General features: G+C 37.9%; 1 protein-coding gene across 1 annotated transcript in view; it reads left to right on the top strand.

The window, feature by feature from the left end:
- Nucleotides 1-14,180, top strand: part of TFEC (transcription factor EC) — a 205,604-nt gene that overhangs the window by 176,473 nt on the left and 14,951 nt on the right. The window contains exons 4-5 of the mRNA XM_036760636.1: nucleotides 11,934-12,048; nucleotides 13,349-13,405. Coding sequence (XP_036616531.1) covers nucleotides 11,934-12,048; nucleotides 13,349-13,405 — 172 coding nt within the window. The remainder of the gene's footprint in view (nucleotides 1-11,933; nucleotides 12,049-13,348; nucleotides 13,406-14,180) is intronic.

Raw genomic sequence — 14,180 nt, forward strand, 5'->3', positions numbered from 1 at the left:
ACTACTTGACCCTTAAGCTTTTTGTCAGGGTATGACTGCTTTCAGAATGGAGAGTGCTTTGTCCCAAACTTCAAGGGCCTTGCACTGCTATTTTCAGAGCTACTTCTATTCTGAGGTCGTGTGATGCTCCTCTCTTAGCCTGTGCTCTGGTCTGTGAGTGCAAGCACTCCTTTCTGCTGTGTAGCTACCAGGAGGACTCCCTCTCCACAGTCACTGCAAGCTCTGCCACACCAGTGCTCTTCCTCTCCCAAGAAGTACCAACCAGGACCGCAACTCAGATCCAAGCAGGACAAAGCAAAAGAACCCTGCCTCTGCTCCAGCAAAGTAGGCTCTGCACTCTCTCTCTGATCTGCCCCTTGATTCCTCCCACCTTGAGGGCCAGGGACTCTGGAAGAAGCTGCTGGAGCTTCCTGCTGCTGCTGCCAGACCTCCACCACTCCCAGGGCTGGGGCCAGACTGCACACTTCTCTCACCCAGATCCAGCAGTTTTCCCACTGACCTGCTCTGTTGTCTTTGGCATTTGTGGGTTGAGAAGCCGGGTAATTGCTATAGCTCAGTGATTCATGGCCCTGAGGCCTACCCCGCCCAATCTCCTCTGCCAGATCTCCTTCCCACCTGGTCTGTCCTGGTGCAGCCCACGTTGGTCCATGCTCTGCTGCCAGTACAGGGCAATAGACACTTCCCAGAGATCATCCAGGCCATCCTGGGCTGGAGACCTGCTTTCCTCTGTTATTTGTGGGTTCTGTAGCTCTAGAATTTGTTCGGTCATTTTTTACAGGTGTTTGGAGGGATTTGGGGGAGAGCTTAAGCGAGTTCCTGTTTTCCAGCTGCCATCTTGGCTCTGCCCCCTAAATTATTTTTTAAAGATCATAACTTTGACTAGTATTTTTTGGAATGTAGGAACATATTTTTCTGGGAGGGGGGGAAAAGAACAAATTTGAATGAAGTAGGCCATCAGCACAAACCCAAAATACCAAGCTCTAGACTCTTAACTCACCTCACATATAATGGTGGGAACTGAGCTATAATGTGAAAATTCATCCAGAGGGCAGGGACTCTACCTGACACTTAGCAAATACTTAATATACTGGTTGAATCACTCATTGGGCCAATATAGTCTCTTAAATATTTAGTTGTTTTACTTGCAACCTGAATACAGAAATTATCAAATTCATTTCAATATTATTTAAAAGAGTTCTCATTCCTTACTAACCTAATAGAGGTGGACTTAGACTGTTGAACTGCATAGAATCATAAATATTAGACCTAGTTGGTTGTTTGAGACAAGTCAGATTCTTCTTACTTTAATATTTTTATTGACCAGTGATCTCACCAATTTGTCTAGTCCTCTACAATTCATGCATGTCTTCTCAGCCATATAAATCTGCCACATAGGGTTTCACCCATGTGCGGTGGGGCCAAATTGAAAGAGCCTTCAATGGCAGATAAAGATGTTTATATTTGATTGTGCTCAGGACTGGAGTTTGAGTATGGAAATGACATGGAGAGACCTGAGCTTAAGGAGATTCGATTTGGTGCTTGTCTGGAGGATGAACCAGAGAAGAGGGAGAATTGAGGCAGGAATATTATGTAGGAAGACATTTCAATAATCCAAGCAAGAAATGTCAAGCAGCTGAACTATGGCTATGACTGTACGAATGGAGAGAGAAGGACGGTCAGAGATATTAAAGAAAAAGATACATTTGGCAACTGATTGGAAATATAGGGTGAGTGAAGAGGTGACAATGGCACCAAGTTTTAAGCTGGAAGGATGGTGGTACCTGTGGTTGGGTAGGGAAGATAATGAGTTTTGGTTTGAAATATCTAATAGGCAGTTGGTGATGCAGGACCACAATTCAATAGAAAACTTATGGCTACGTATATCAGTCTGGAAGTCATCTGCACAGAGAGATTAAACCCATGAGTGCTAAAGAGGTCATCAAATGGGAGATCATAGAAAGAAAAGAGAAGAGGATCTAAGATGGAGCCTTGGGGGTACACCCGCTAGTAGTGGTTGTGGAGAATTAACAATTCAGCAAAGGAGACTTAGGAGTTCCATGTTAGAAGACAGGCAAGAGGAGAACCAAGAGAGAACACTGTCATGAAAACCAGAGAAGAGAGAGTGTCAATTAGGAAACTGGTCAGCAGTGATAAATGCTGCAGAGGGCTGTAAGAAGATGTAAGTTCCTTGAGGGAGGGATTGTCTTTTGCTTCTGTTTGTATCCTCAGCCCTTAGCAAAATGCCTGGTATATAGTCTGCACTTAAAAAGTGTTTACTGATTCACTGAAGGATAAAGATTAAGAAGGGTTAGATTTCACATTGTGAGATTATTGATGACTATGGAGAAAGAAGGTTGTGTAAGATGCCCAAGCGCTTTATTGAGGGAAATATCCAGGTAAATTGTATGGAGCTGTAAAGACTGCATTCAATGTAGTTTAAGTTGATATCATGCTTAATCTGGTGTGGATATTAGGGCATTCCATGGTTTTAAAAAAAGCGTGACTTATTATTTTTTCTATTTCTGAAGTTTTCTGCTATTGTTGGGAGATACCAACTTATCTCTACTAGAGTCCTATTCCTGTGCCTCTTCAAGAGATCGGTCCATAAAAAACCAGGATATAAGCTCTGCACCTACCAAAATGTAAAGCCTTTGACTGTCGGGCTGGCAACAAACTTTATGTCTGTATGTCCAAAGATGGGCCTAACTACATTTGTAGAGGTTTACTTACAGAGGGTTATCTATGTATTGATGAATTTTCTTGCCTTAGGTATGCTTTAAACTACTTACTATTTCATTAAACTGTTTTCTGAGTTGGAGAGGTGGTTGGGATCTACATCATGAGAGGAAGCATCTGTATAGATGAAACCATGGACTCTTGAAGTTAATAGTGTAAAAAGTGGGCTTCATATTCGGTCTGGCAATAACTCTTAGGGTAAGCACATGAGTATTAGGGTGATCACAATTTCTTTAAGAAAATTAGATTACTGTTATTAGAGAATGTTGTAAATGGTGTGTGTGATTTGGGTGGAGATTGGGCGACATGATCTCTGAGGTTCCTTCCAACTTCAAGTGTCCATATTATACTAGCTGGTGGGATTTTGATATATTGCAATAACTGCATAATATAATAATGAATTGTAAATGTAATGTGTGTGTATATATATATATATATATATATACATATTTTGGGGGAGGATTTGGAATTAGAGCTTGTGGCTAGTAAATTATGTCTTCTAAAGTGAAAAAGAATAGAGGCAGTGATAGTGAGACTGTAGGATCAGCTGGTTTTGTTCTTTCCCTAGAGACTGGTCTTCTTTAGCTTTTTGGAGGTTTATTTTCAGGCTAAATTATCCATGTCTCTATTTGTTAATGGAAATATTGATATTTGAATAAGTGTTTGTGTCAGTACACTAAAAAAAGGAAGATGTGGTAATAAATTGAATGTGTGCCAAGAGATTTTAATGACCACTTACTGATGATAACCACGTAACTATTAATTCTCAACTCTGTTTCAGAAGGAATAAATTATTTTCATTAGAGAATTAGTTTGTCAAAATTCATATAAGAAAATGAGACCTCAAGGAATAGTTTTTTCTTTGTTCATGAAGGCTGAGTTCAGATTTTTACATACTCCCTCCCTGGCCCTCTACTGACAGAGATTGCCAGTGGTGGTCCTTCACCAGTCACTTGGTGCTTCTGGTGTAGCACTCTCTACATGGTAGATACTAAATAATTATTGTTGACCAACTTAATGACTCAGTCATTAAGATGACCAAAAAGAATCAATAGTTTGACCTGTTTTGCCTCTGTGATGAGTCAGAAATTTAGTCCCCTGGAAAGTGTATCGAGAATAAATGCGTGTATACACACATGCACAGAGTAATTAGAATCCATGAAAGAGAGAGGTTAAATACTTTTACTAATTCCCTGATTCCAGGGGGTGGGATATAGAAAAAAAATATCAACTAGATAATATATTTCCCTTTCGTATTACTCAGTGAGAATGATTTTATTATGATGAGGAAAACACAGCTGCCACACATTAGGAAAGATAATATACTCTTCCTTTTCGAGGTACATGTAATTCTGCTGACCCAAGCAACTCATATCTACGTCTTACTTTATAGGTATTTCTTCAACCAGGTAAATATAAATGCTGGTGGCATTTGGCAATCTAAGTAAACTGTTATAGTTCAAAACCATTCCAAGGATGGGGATTGAGTAAACATTAACACCCCCCTCTACTCAGCTGAGTGACTTGAAAATGTGCATAACATCAGTGAGGAAGCCTTTGTCAATTCCATCCTGACCAAATGAGTCTTAAAGTCCAAGAAGACTCAAAGTTCACTTCAGTGCAGACGTTTCAGCTCAGCTCCTCTGCTTCTTGTTTTCGAGTTTAAGGCAAAGAGAATGATGAAGGAGAAAGAGAAAACCATTGCTATTGTGAAGGTTATAGACTCTTCAAAGTTCAGACTGGTGAGCAAGTAAATTTTGGATATCTTTCAGTGTCTTGAGTGTGAAAAGTGCAGTAAATGCTGAGTAGAAACTTATAATCTTAGAAATAATAAAAGGAGGTATCTTTAAAACAGGCCACTGGAGCACATGGAAACAGAAGCTACTCTACTAACAAGCTTTGATAGCTGAACTGATAGAATTTAGTGCTGTGTACTCTATGAACACTTTAAAATTCTATGTGTTTTATTTTCTACAGGACTGTTAGAACCAAAGCAGGGTGCTGCTCTGGCCTTTTCATTTAAAGGATAAATATTAAAGTCAGATTCATCTTGGGAAGGAACTATATGCATGTTTGTTCAAGGGCATATATATTAAACTAATTACCTTTTATTGACTATATTTAATCAATATATTGGATACACATAAGGTACATATATGTACATATGCCTATAAATGTGAAAAAAGTATCATTTCTCCTACGTTGTATTTTTTTCTGTTCAACTCAAGCTATAAGAGACAGAGCTAGGTTTTTAAAATTTGCTTTTCATATAATTTTTTATGCATTATTTGTACTAAAAAAGAAGAGTGGCCTTCCCTCTATGTTCAATGTTTATCATCTGAACCTCAGAGCCTAGCTTTAGCAAACAGAAATGAGGCAGGATTGAACTCAACAGTGCATCCTAAAACTGCAAAAGTACTGTCTACTGCATTTAAATGAATAGGAGCCCCAAAGGAAAATGTGTTAATCTTTGAAAAGCTAAGCTTTTCATGTATGCATACATTGTACATGTACATGCTCCCCTACAGAGTTCTGCATTTATGCCTGTAGTTTATCTTCCTTTTATGTCCCCAGTTGTTCTACCTAATAGCCTCATGCTAACTTTTCCCATCAACCCCTTTCTGTAATAGTATGGCTGCATCTCCAGTGGAAAAGCAAAGCAGAGGAGCTAAGAAGCAGTCTTAAAAACTCAAACAGCCTTCTCCTCAGTGTTCCAGGGAGACAAAGGATGGCATTATGTCTGAAGACCTCGATAAGTTCCCCCGTCCTTTCAATTAATCATTCAATAAGTGTTTATGGAGTATCTATCCATCTAGGCTTTAAGTGTTCTGGGAGAAACAAAGGGAGCAGAAGAAATAGTCTTTGTTAAAGACCTTGCCATCTTCTTGGAAAAACAAAACTAATATAGGAGATATTACAACAAATAACACTAGCCTTTTGGGTACATATAGTACATGGAATAGAAGTTTAAAAGAGGCAGATGAGGATCAATGGGCTAACGTAATGGGGAAGACTTTTCTAATCAGGTGTAGCCACCACTGACTGGTACTTGAGGGGTGAGTAGCATTTTGAGCGGTGGAGGGGAAAATGGAGGATATTTGAAACAAGCTTAATATATTAAACAAAGACTGTCCTGACCAGAACTAAGAGTACATGTTGGGGAGGAACAGGAGATATGATCGGATACATCAGGCAAGGCCAGGTTGTAGAGGACCTTGAAAGCTAGGAAGAGTTTAGATTTTGATGTGTTTACCGGTAGGGAATCGTGTTAAAGTCTTGAGTAGGAAAGTAACATGATGAAATTAGTGGTTTTAGAACATTATTCTGTCATCAAGGATGGCTTGGAGGGGACAGAGAGTTGGCAACAGGAAGAACAAAGCAAGTCATAAGTTAGGTGTGAGTTATTATTACAGGGTTGGGGAACACAGACTTTCCATTTATGCCTAGTATATCTTCCCAAATCTGAGAGACATTGAGAATGAAAAAATATCATGACTCAGTGACAAATTATGAATAGCAGATAAAAAGAAAACAGCAAAAAAGATATTATTAGGTAAGCAATTGGACAGACTAGAAAATGGAATTGGTGAAACAGGCTAGTGCTTTGAGAGGACATGAGAGAAGTAATTGCTCTGAACATGTTAATTTTGAGGCAGTTTTGGGACATTCAGGCAAAAAATGTCCTGTATCATATCATAGAGTCTGAGAGTTGGAAGGGACCTCAGAGGCGATCTAGTTCACCCAAACCTGCCTTGACAAGTGGTCATCCATCTTCAGCTTCAAGACTTCCAGTGATATAGAGCATTAGAAACATTAATCTCCAGCACATGTGAGAGGTAAGGTTTGGAGATGTAGTTTTTTTTTTTATTTTCACTTGTGGAAAATTAACATGTATTAGTCATCTTAGTTTTTTTAATAAAATCTTGAGCTCTATCCAACACTTTCCTTTTGCACATAATTTATATTTATCCATGTACATGTTACTCTCCCCACTCTTGATATCTTCCCTGAGTAGCATGAAAGCTCGCTGAGAGGAAGAATCACTATTTTTTTGGTCTTTGAATCCACAGGGTCTGGGCCAAGCAATTATGTGTATCAAAGTCCTGACTTGAACTTGGGACTTCCTGTCTGAGGCAAAATATTTTGGTAGGTCAATTCAACATGCATTTATTAAGGCCCTAATCGGCAGTAAGAGTTAACAGACGTTTACTGAATTGAATAGCTCAAGTCTACAGACATCAATTAAAAGAGTCAGGCCATACTCTACAAAAAGATAAAGGCAGAAAAGGTACCTTCTGCTGAGGATGAGAAAAGAGACTGGGCTCCCAAGCAATGAAAGAAAATACAAAATAGTTTAATGACCAGATTTTATGTTGTCTCAAGGCAGGGCATATCCTAAATATAAAATATTCAATATTGAGTCAAATATGTTTGAAACAATTTTTGAAAAATCCTCACAACTATGGTATTATAGAGTTTTTTAAAACAACATCACCATCATGTCTTTATCTAAATGAAATACGGATTGTGGGAAAAAAAGAGATTACATCAAGAAACTTTTGATTATGGGAATTTTGCAACAAATTGAAAACAGAGATACTCATCACTTCAGCTTTAATATTTCAGATTTGTGTCCGTTATCACTGTGGGTATTCCCTGCATTGATTTCGATCACAATCCCTCCTTGCCTTGGGTGGTAGTTTTCATGTGTTGCTATAGTAGAAAAGTCATTACTTAGTGAATGTCCTTGTGGTGGTGAGGAGTCTCTTTAGGCATTGCTAAGGCAGGCCTCAGATGACAGGCATAATGTCTTTTGCCAGAACCATAATGGGAGCTTTTCCAAATCTGTTAAGGACTTGGTAGAGCTTGAACTCAGAAAATATAAAGGCACCTAAGTGGCTAGAACACTGCACAGAGTCAAGGAGATGAGTTCGAATTCTGCCTCAGTCGCTTACTAGCTGTATGACTCTGGGAAAGTCACTTAACCTCTCTCTACCTCAGTTTCCTCGAGGATAATAATAGCACCTACCTCACCAGATTATTGTGAAGATTAAAGGAGATAACATGTAAAATATTTTACAAATTTACTGTGATGGACACTAGCCAGTGTTGGGGAACCTGTGGCACCACACCTTTGGTCAGTACAATGCACTTCCAGGTGGGAAACTTCCTCTTCTAACTTGGGTTGGCACCTTCTATATAACTTACAGTCTTGGGACCCTGCCACGTGAAGTGACTTGCATGTACACCCAGTAGGTATTAGAGCAGGACTTGAACTCGGGTTTTCCTGGCTCAAAGGCCAGCTCTCTACCCGCTAGGCCATGGTTTCTCTATTTTCATATTTGTCTGTTATTAGAGGGATTGGACCTTTGATTTTATTAATACAGGGAGTTCCCAGGTGAGGAAACTCCATCCACCAGTGCAGTATCTTCTTGGCCACTGGGAGAGTTAGGGCCCTATGGGTGAGAGGATTTGCTCAAGGCCATAAAGGCCGTACATGTCAAAAGGAGGGAGGGGAAGGAGGAGAGGGAGTAAGCATTTATATGGCACCTACTATACTATGGCTAGTACTGTGCTGAGAGCACTTCACAAATATCTCATTTTAGCCTCACAACACGCCAGTGAGATAGGTTTTATCCCCATTATACAGTTGAGGGAACTGAGGCAAACAAATGTCAGGTGACTTGCCCAAAGTCATACAGCTAATAAGTGACTGAGGTTGGATTGGAACTCCTGACTCCAGGTCTGGTGCTCTATCCAGTGCACTACCCTGCTACCACAGTGAGAGAAATGGGATTTGAACCCAGTTATTCCTGGTTCCAAGGTGAACTCTCTATTGATTATAACATGTCACTTTTATTACTGTAAAACTCTGAAAATGGAGAATCGCCTCCATGCACAATTCAAATTAACAAAAATTTATCAAATACCTACTATGCAGAGGGCATTGTGATAAGTACTGGGAATAGAAAGATTAAAATGGCATGGTCTCTTTATAAAGGGAGAGTAAATTTTACTACATTGGTAACTGTGCGGGAGGGCTATGATATGGACAGAGTTGAGTATGATAACAAGTGGGGGGTGGTTGAGAAAAAAAGAGGAATCCAGACAAGTTGCTGTAGGAATAAGATATTTAAGAGGCTTTCGCTTGGGGAATTTGGGAAGTATACATGGAGAAAAAGGCAGTTGATATGAGCCGAGAAGGGATTATAAAATGTTGAAATGAGAAGAAAGCACTTTTCTGTAATATGCATTACATTAAAGGGAAAGCAAATGTGCAGAGAAAGGAGTCAACATATTGAGGTTAGGGAATACTAGCCACTAAGTTTGACTGGAACGGAGAATTAATGAAATAAGATGGTAAAGGTATGTTGCAGTCCAGTTGTGGAGGACCTTAAACGCCAAGCTAAGAATTTTGTATTTTATCCTAGAGATATAAGGGCAACATTAAGAGTTTTCAGAAGATTATTTTGGTAGCTGTGTAGAGGATGTGCTTGGAGAAGAAGAGGAAATGGAGACAAGAGACCAATTAGGGGGATATTCCAATAGTCCAGGCAAGATGAAATGAAAGTCTGAAGAGATGTTGCAGATAGTAGTAATGTTGGTAGGACCTCATGACTGGTTAGAGATGGGGGAAGAAGCATAGGGGAGAGTCAGAGATGATCAAGGTTTTGAGCCTTGAAGATGATGAATTGGTTTCTGAACATTTTGAGTTTGAGAGAGTTAAAGATGTTGAGCACACTGTTGAGAGTGCAGGAAATGTGAAGTAGAGGAGAATTTTCAGAGAAAGGATTAAGGAGAGAGACAGAGTTTAGTTATGAAGATTTGGGAGTCAAGCTATGTAGAGGTAATCATTGAAACTATGAGATTGGATAATATCACCAAAGGAGAGGAGGACTCAGGTCAGACCCTCAGGCATATACTGGGTGGGGTGGGGCAGGAGGTAAATGACAAAGCAAAAAAAGGTGACAAGATGGTGGAAGAAATAGAAGACTTAGAAGAACTTTTCCATAGAAACCAAGTAACATGGATCATTGGAAAGGGCATTACATTTGGAATCTGAGAGAATCTGGGTTAAATCCTAGCTCTTCCCCTTGCAACCTACGTGACACTGACTGAACAACTCACTCAAGTTCCTTTCAACTCCAATCAATGAACATCAAACATTTAGGAAGTATTACTATGTGCCTGGCATCATGATGGGCACAAGTTATATAAAAATGAACAGTTCTTGCTTTCAAGGAATTTACATATGTGCAGGGGGAGATAATGTGTATGTCTAAGTATATTATCCCACTCCCCTCCCTATTTCTCCCCCCCCCCAAAAAAAAAGGTTGATAAAGCAAGCATTTCTTAAATGCTTTCTATGTGCCAGGAACTATGCTATGTACTAGAAATAAAACCTCAAGCAAGAAAGATAGTCTCTGCCCTCTGGGAGCTTATGTTCTAATGGGGGTAAGGGGAGGAACTATATAGAGAGAAGATGATGAAAGCAGAGGAGGAAGTATGAACAACCAGTAGCATGGAATGGAAATGGCCTTGAAGTGATGTGGATTCCCATTAGGCCAGAATAAGGGGAAAAGCATGTCAATCAGAGCCCAGAGTGGTTCTGGGGGCAGAGTCTAAGGTTCTGGTGGGGAGAAGGTGATGATGACGGCCAGAGTAGAGAAGATGGGCTATGGAATTGGCAGGGATGTGAGGTAGAGTCCTTGATACTGTCAAGATAAATCCATAATAATTTAGGCAGGAAGGATGCCAGCTCTTGTGGGGATTGGGAAAAGACATATCAAAAGTAATGTCCAAGTATCTTGTTGGAAGTTAGAGATTTTAGGAGAGAGGTTAAGGAGGAAGGAGAGCATGTGAGAGGGCTAGAGGAGAGGAATTTTGCAGTGTTCTTAATCTGCAATCTTCTACTCCTACGATGAGAGGATTCAGGAGGAAGGGCCTGTGCAACAACATAGAAACTACAGAAAGAACAAGAAGGATGAGTTCTGCAAAAGGCTGTGGGATCTAGCAATTAAGAGAAAACTGGTAACCTTTGAGAACAGTTTCAGTTAAGTGGTGGGTTCAGAAATCAGATTGCAAGGACTTTAATAACAAATCAGGAATGGTGGTACTGCTGCAGTTGGGAAATGGAAAGAGATGCCCCTTTCTTGGATTTTAGGAGTGAAAGGTAAAAGACATATAGGTTGATAGCTGCGGGGGATAGATAAATCAAAGAAAGAGACCATACCTAGTTCTTGAAGAATGTGGAAAGCTTGCTATTTGTCCATTTCTTGGTTTGCTATCTAAAATGAAATCTAGCTATTTAAGGTGGAAATGTGGTTAACTTTCAGATCCTTCATATAAAATATAGTTTTTTCTTCAGTAATAACCAGAACAAATTCTAAGCATGCTTTGAAATTAATTTTCTTGGGAGTTCAAATACACGAACAGATTTTCTAATACTGCCTTGGTGGCTATTTCAAATTGAGCATAAGTAATGGCATTCCACAGAATCATTCTCTTGGAAGTACCTTAAGTAACACAGTGTTGCTGTATTTGGATGAACCATACATTTATTAGTAGGAAAGATGTTAGCCTAGAGTTTATATGCAGCTCTAATATTTGGAACAAGAAAAATAATCCTTTCAGAAAAGAAGATAAGTTTCATTTAACTTTATTATGTGACATTCCTTTTGGACATAAGATGCTTAATAGTATTTGTTTAGAATTTAAATTAGTATTTAAGAAATTCTATTTAATAAAATACTTTTATACTTTAAATACAAAAGTATTTAAAGAATTCTCCCAACAGGTCTTCTTCAGTTTTAACTTGACTTGCAATGAAGTTTCCAGCTCTTTTCATGGGCCTATTCATTTCTCCTAAGCTATGATTCCTATGTGTTCCTACTTTTAGCTAGGCTATGGAATGGATCTAAACTCTCATGATGTTCAAAAATATTCAAGAATTCTGTTTCCATAAGCACTAGAGCTTACTTTTAGCCTAGGTAGTAAGCACCCATTACTCTGAGCTATGTTTCATCCTTCCAAATATCTCTATTCTATTGCTATCAGATGAAGATTTACCAAAATTTAGTAAATGGAAAATTTGTTAAAATTATATTAGAAGTGGCAGTGGTGATGGTTGCGGCAATGATTTAGTTAATCTATTCTAATTTTATTAAATCTTTTTCTTCTTCCCCTTCCTCACAAAGTTATCTGGAAGCATCTTGGATGTGTACAATAGTGACCAAGGGATTTCACCAATTAATATGGGACTTAGTAACGCTTCCTGTCCAAGAAGTCTACCCGTGAAAAAGGAAACCCCAGGTAATATAGCAATGGGCCAAGTTTTGATGATATATTCACTGAACCCATATGTGATGTGTGTGTTTGTTCACACTATTGACAGAGCCAGTTAAAGTAGGGAAAGTATTCTTTCCCTTTTCTCACAACACAGATTTTTCACAGGATAATCAGTTGATCAATGAACCAGGCTGAGCTATTGGTTGTCTGGGCACTGGATAATCCTATACCTAGGCCATGTCACATAAAACAATGTGACACAAGTTCTCCATTTTCAACTGCATCAATGCTATAGCAAAATAATATTAGATTAAAAACAATATATTAAATTGGTGAAATAATTAGGCCAAATGATTATTTAATGCCATGAACAAATGAGTTTATGCTGTTCCATTTTCCAAATGGAGCTGCTTCATTTGCATTTTGTCATTACACCTAAAACACAAAGAGTAAGACTTAAGTTAGAAAAACTTTTAATTCCTAAAGCTAGAAAAGAACTTACTGTTCATCTCTTCTATTATTACATTATATTATAAAGGAGGAGATATACCCAGAGACCTTAAGGAATTTTCCCAAATCTGGTTATCCTCAGAGCCAAGAACAAGATTTCCTGACCTTCGTCTAGTTCTACAAGAGCAAAATACGGTTAGAATTAAATAGTTACATTGACCTCTTAGTTTGGTGATTCAAAATTATCTTCAAGACTGCATTGGAAATACACTTAATTCTTTAGGACATGCCAGTCTTTCTCACTTTGCATCCTAATGCCACAAATAGGCAAATCCTGCCTAACATGATAAATTAGATCTATTTAAAAAAAAAAAATCTTTCAACAAGCCAAAAGAAAATGTGAAAATATTCTATTAACAGGGTTTTTTTTCTTAAAGTTATACCTACGTAAAGAATGCTAGGAGAGTGTTATTTACTAGAGTAGATATAATGAATGTTTCGAGAAGAGGATCTTGAAAATCAAATAAAATTCAGTTCAAGGAGATATAGAAATCTAAATTTATTTGAAAAATTTAGGTAATAATAATAATTATATAATATCTATGAAGGTAACAGGGAAAGGGTACCCCTGTTGGTGATTGATCTTCTGACCCCCTGGGCTTCCCATATGAGATTCTATGAATTACAATTATGACTTACCAGAAAAGTTTCAAATTTGTAAATATTTAGATGAAAAATGCAGGATTAGTGGTGTTATCTAAGTAAACATCCTTTTACTTAATTTTAATCTTTTAATATTGCTAGATATAGTAAGTAAAGCTATCCAAACTTAGGCAGAATTAAAGTTTATTTTAATAATGTTGCTTTTGGTCAGAAACAGATACCCGGGCTCTGGCAAAAGAGAGGCAAAAAAAGGACAATCACAATCTCAGTGAGTATACTAATTTTTTAAAATCAAAATAACTAGATAAAAAGGAATATGTTGTAACTAAAATACTACACTGCCTTTCTAAGACTCTTCTGTGAGTTTCTTCATATTAACTGAACATCAGCTAATTGTATAGGTGGGGCAGGGAGGGAGAGAGAAATTTTGGAACTCAAAATTTCATTGTGTTTTTATTGACCCAATTAATGATATTAGGCATAATATACCTATACACTTTTAAAAATTGCTTATTATTTCTTAATTGCATGTAAAAATAATTCTTCAAAATTTAAAAAAATGTTAAGAATTGTTTTTACATGCATTTGAGAAAAAAATAAAATTTTAAAAAGTGTATAGTATATTCTGCCAAATATCACTAATTGGGTCAATAAAAACACAATGTTAGCTAAAGTTATATTACAGGAATCTGTCTTTCCATGAGAGGAGGGGTAGAAGGGAGAGGATCCGTCATAAGTGGAAGAATAGACAAAACGTTACAGTAAGGTTTCATGATTTTGCAACAGTGTTTGCTTCCAAAAAATTAATGAAATTATTGTGAAATAATGTATGTTGTAACAATTTTGTACAGAATATGCCTGAATTTTATTAATACTTAGAATGAACATCAAGACCTTTTCATATAGCGAAAAATCCTGCTTTCATTTCTTTATTACTCTTTATTCAAAGAGTATATATACTGTATCGTGGCTCACTGTCTTTAGAAAATTTGTAACCTTTGAAAGTAAGAAAAATAAGAACAGAGTCTCCTCCTTCTGTTCTT

This window comes from Trichosurus vulpecula, chromosome 5, assembly GCF_011100635.1.
Source record: "Trichosurus vulpecula isolate mTriVul1 chromosome 5, mTriVul1.pri, whole genome shotgun sequence".
Lineage (NCBI taxonomy): Eukaryota > Metazoa > Chordata > Mammalia > Diprotodontia > Phalangeridae > Trichosurus > Trichosurus vulpecula.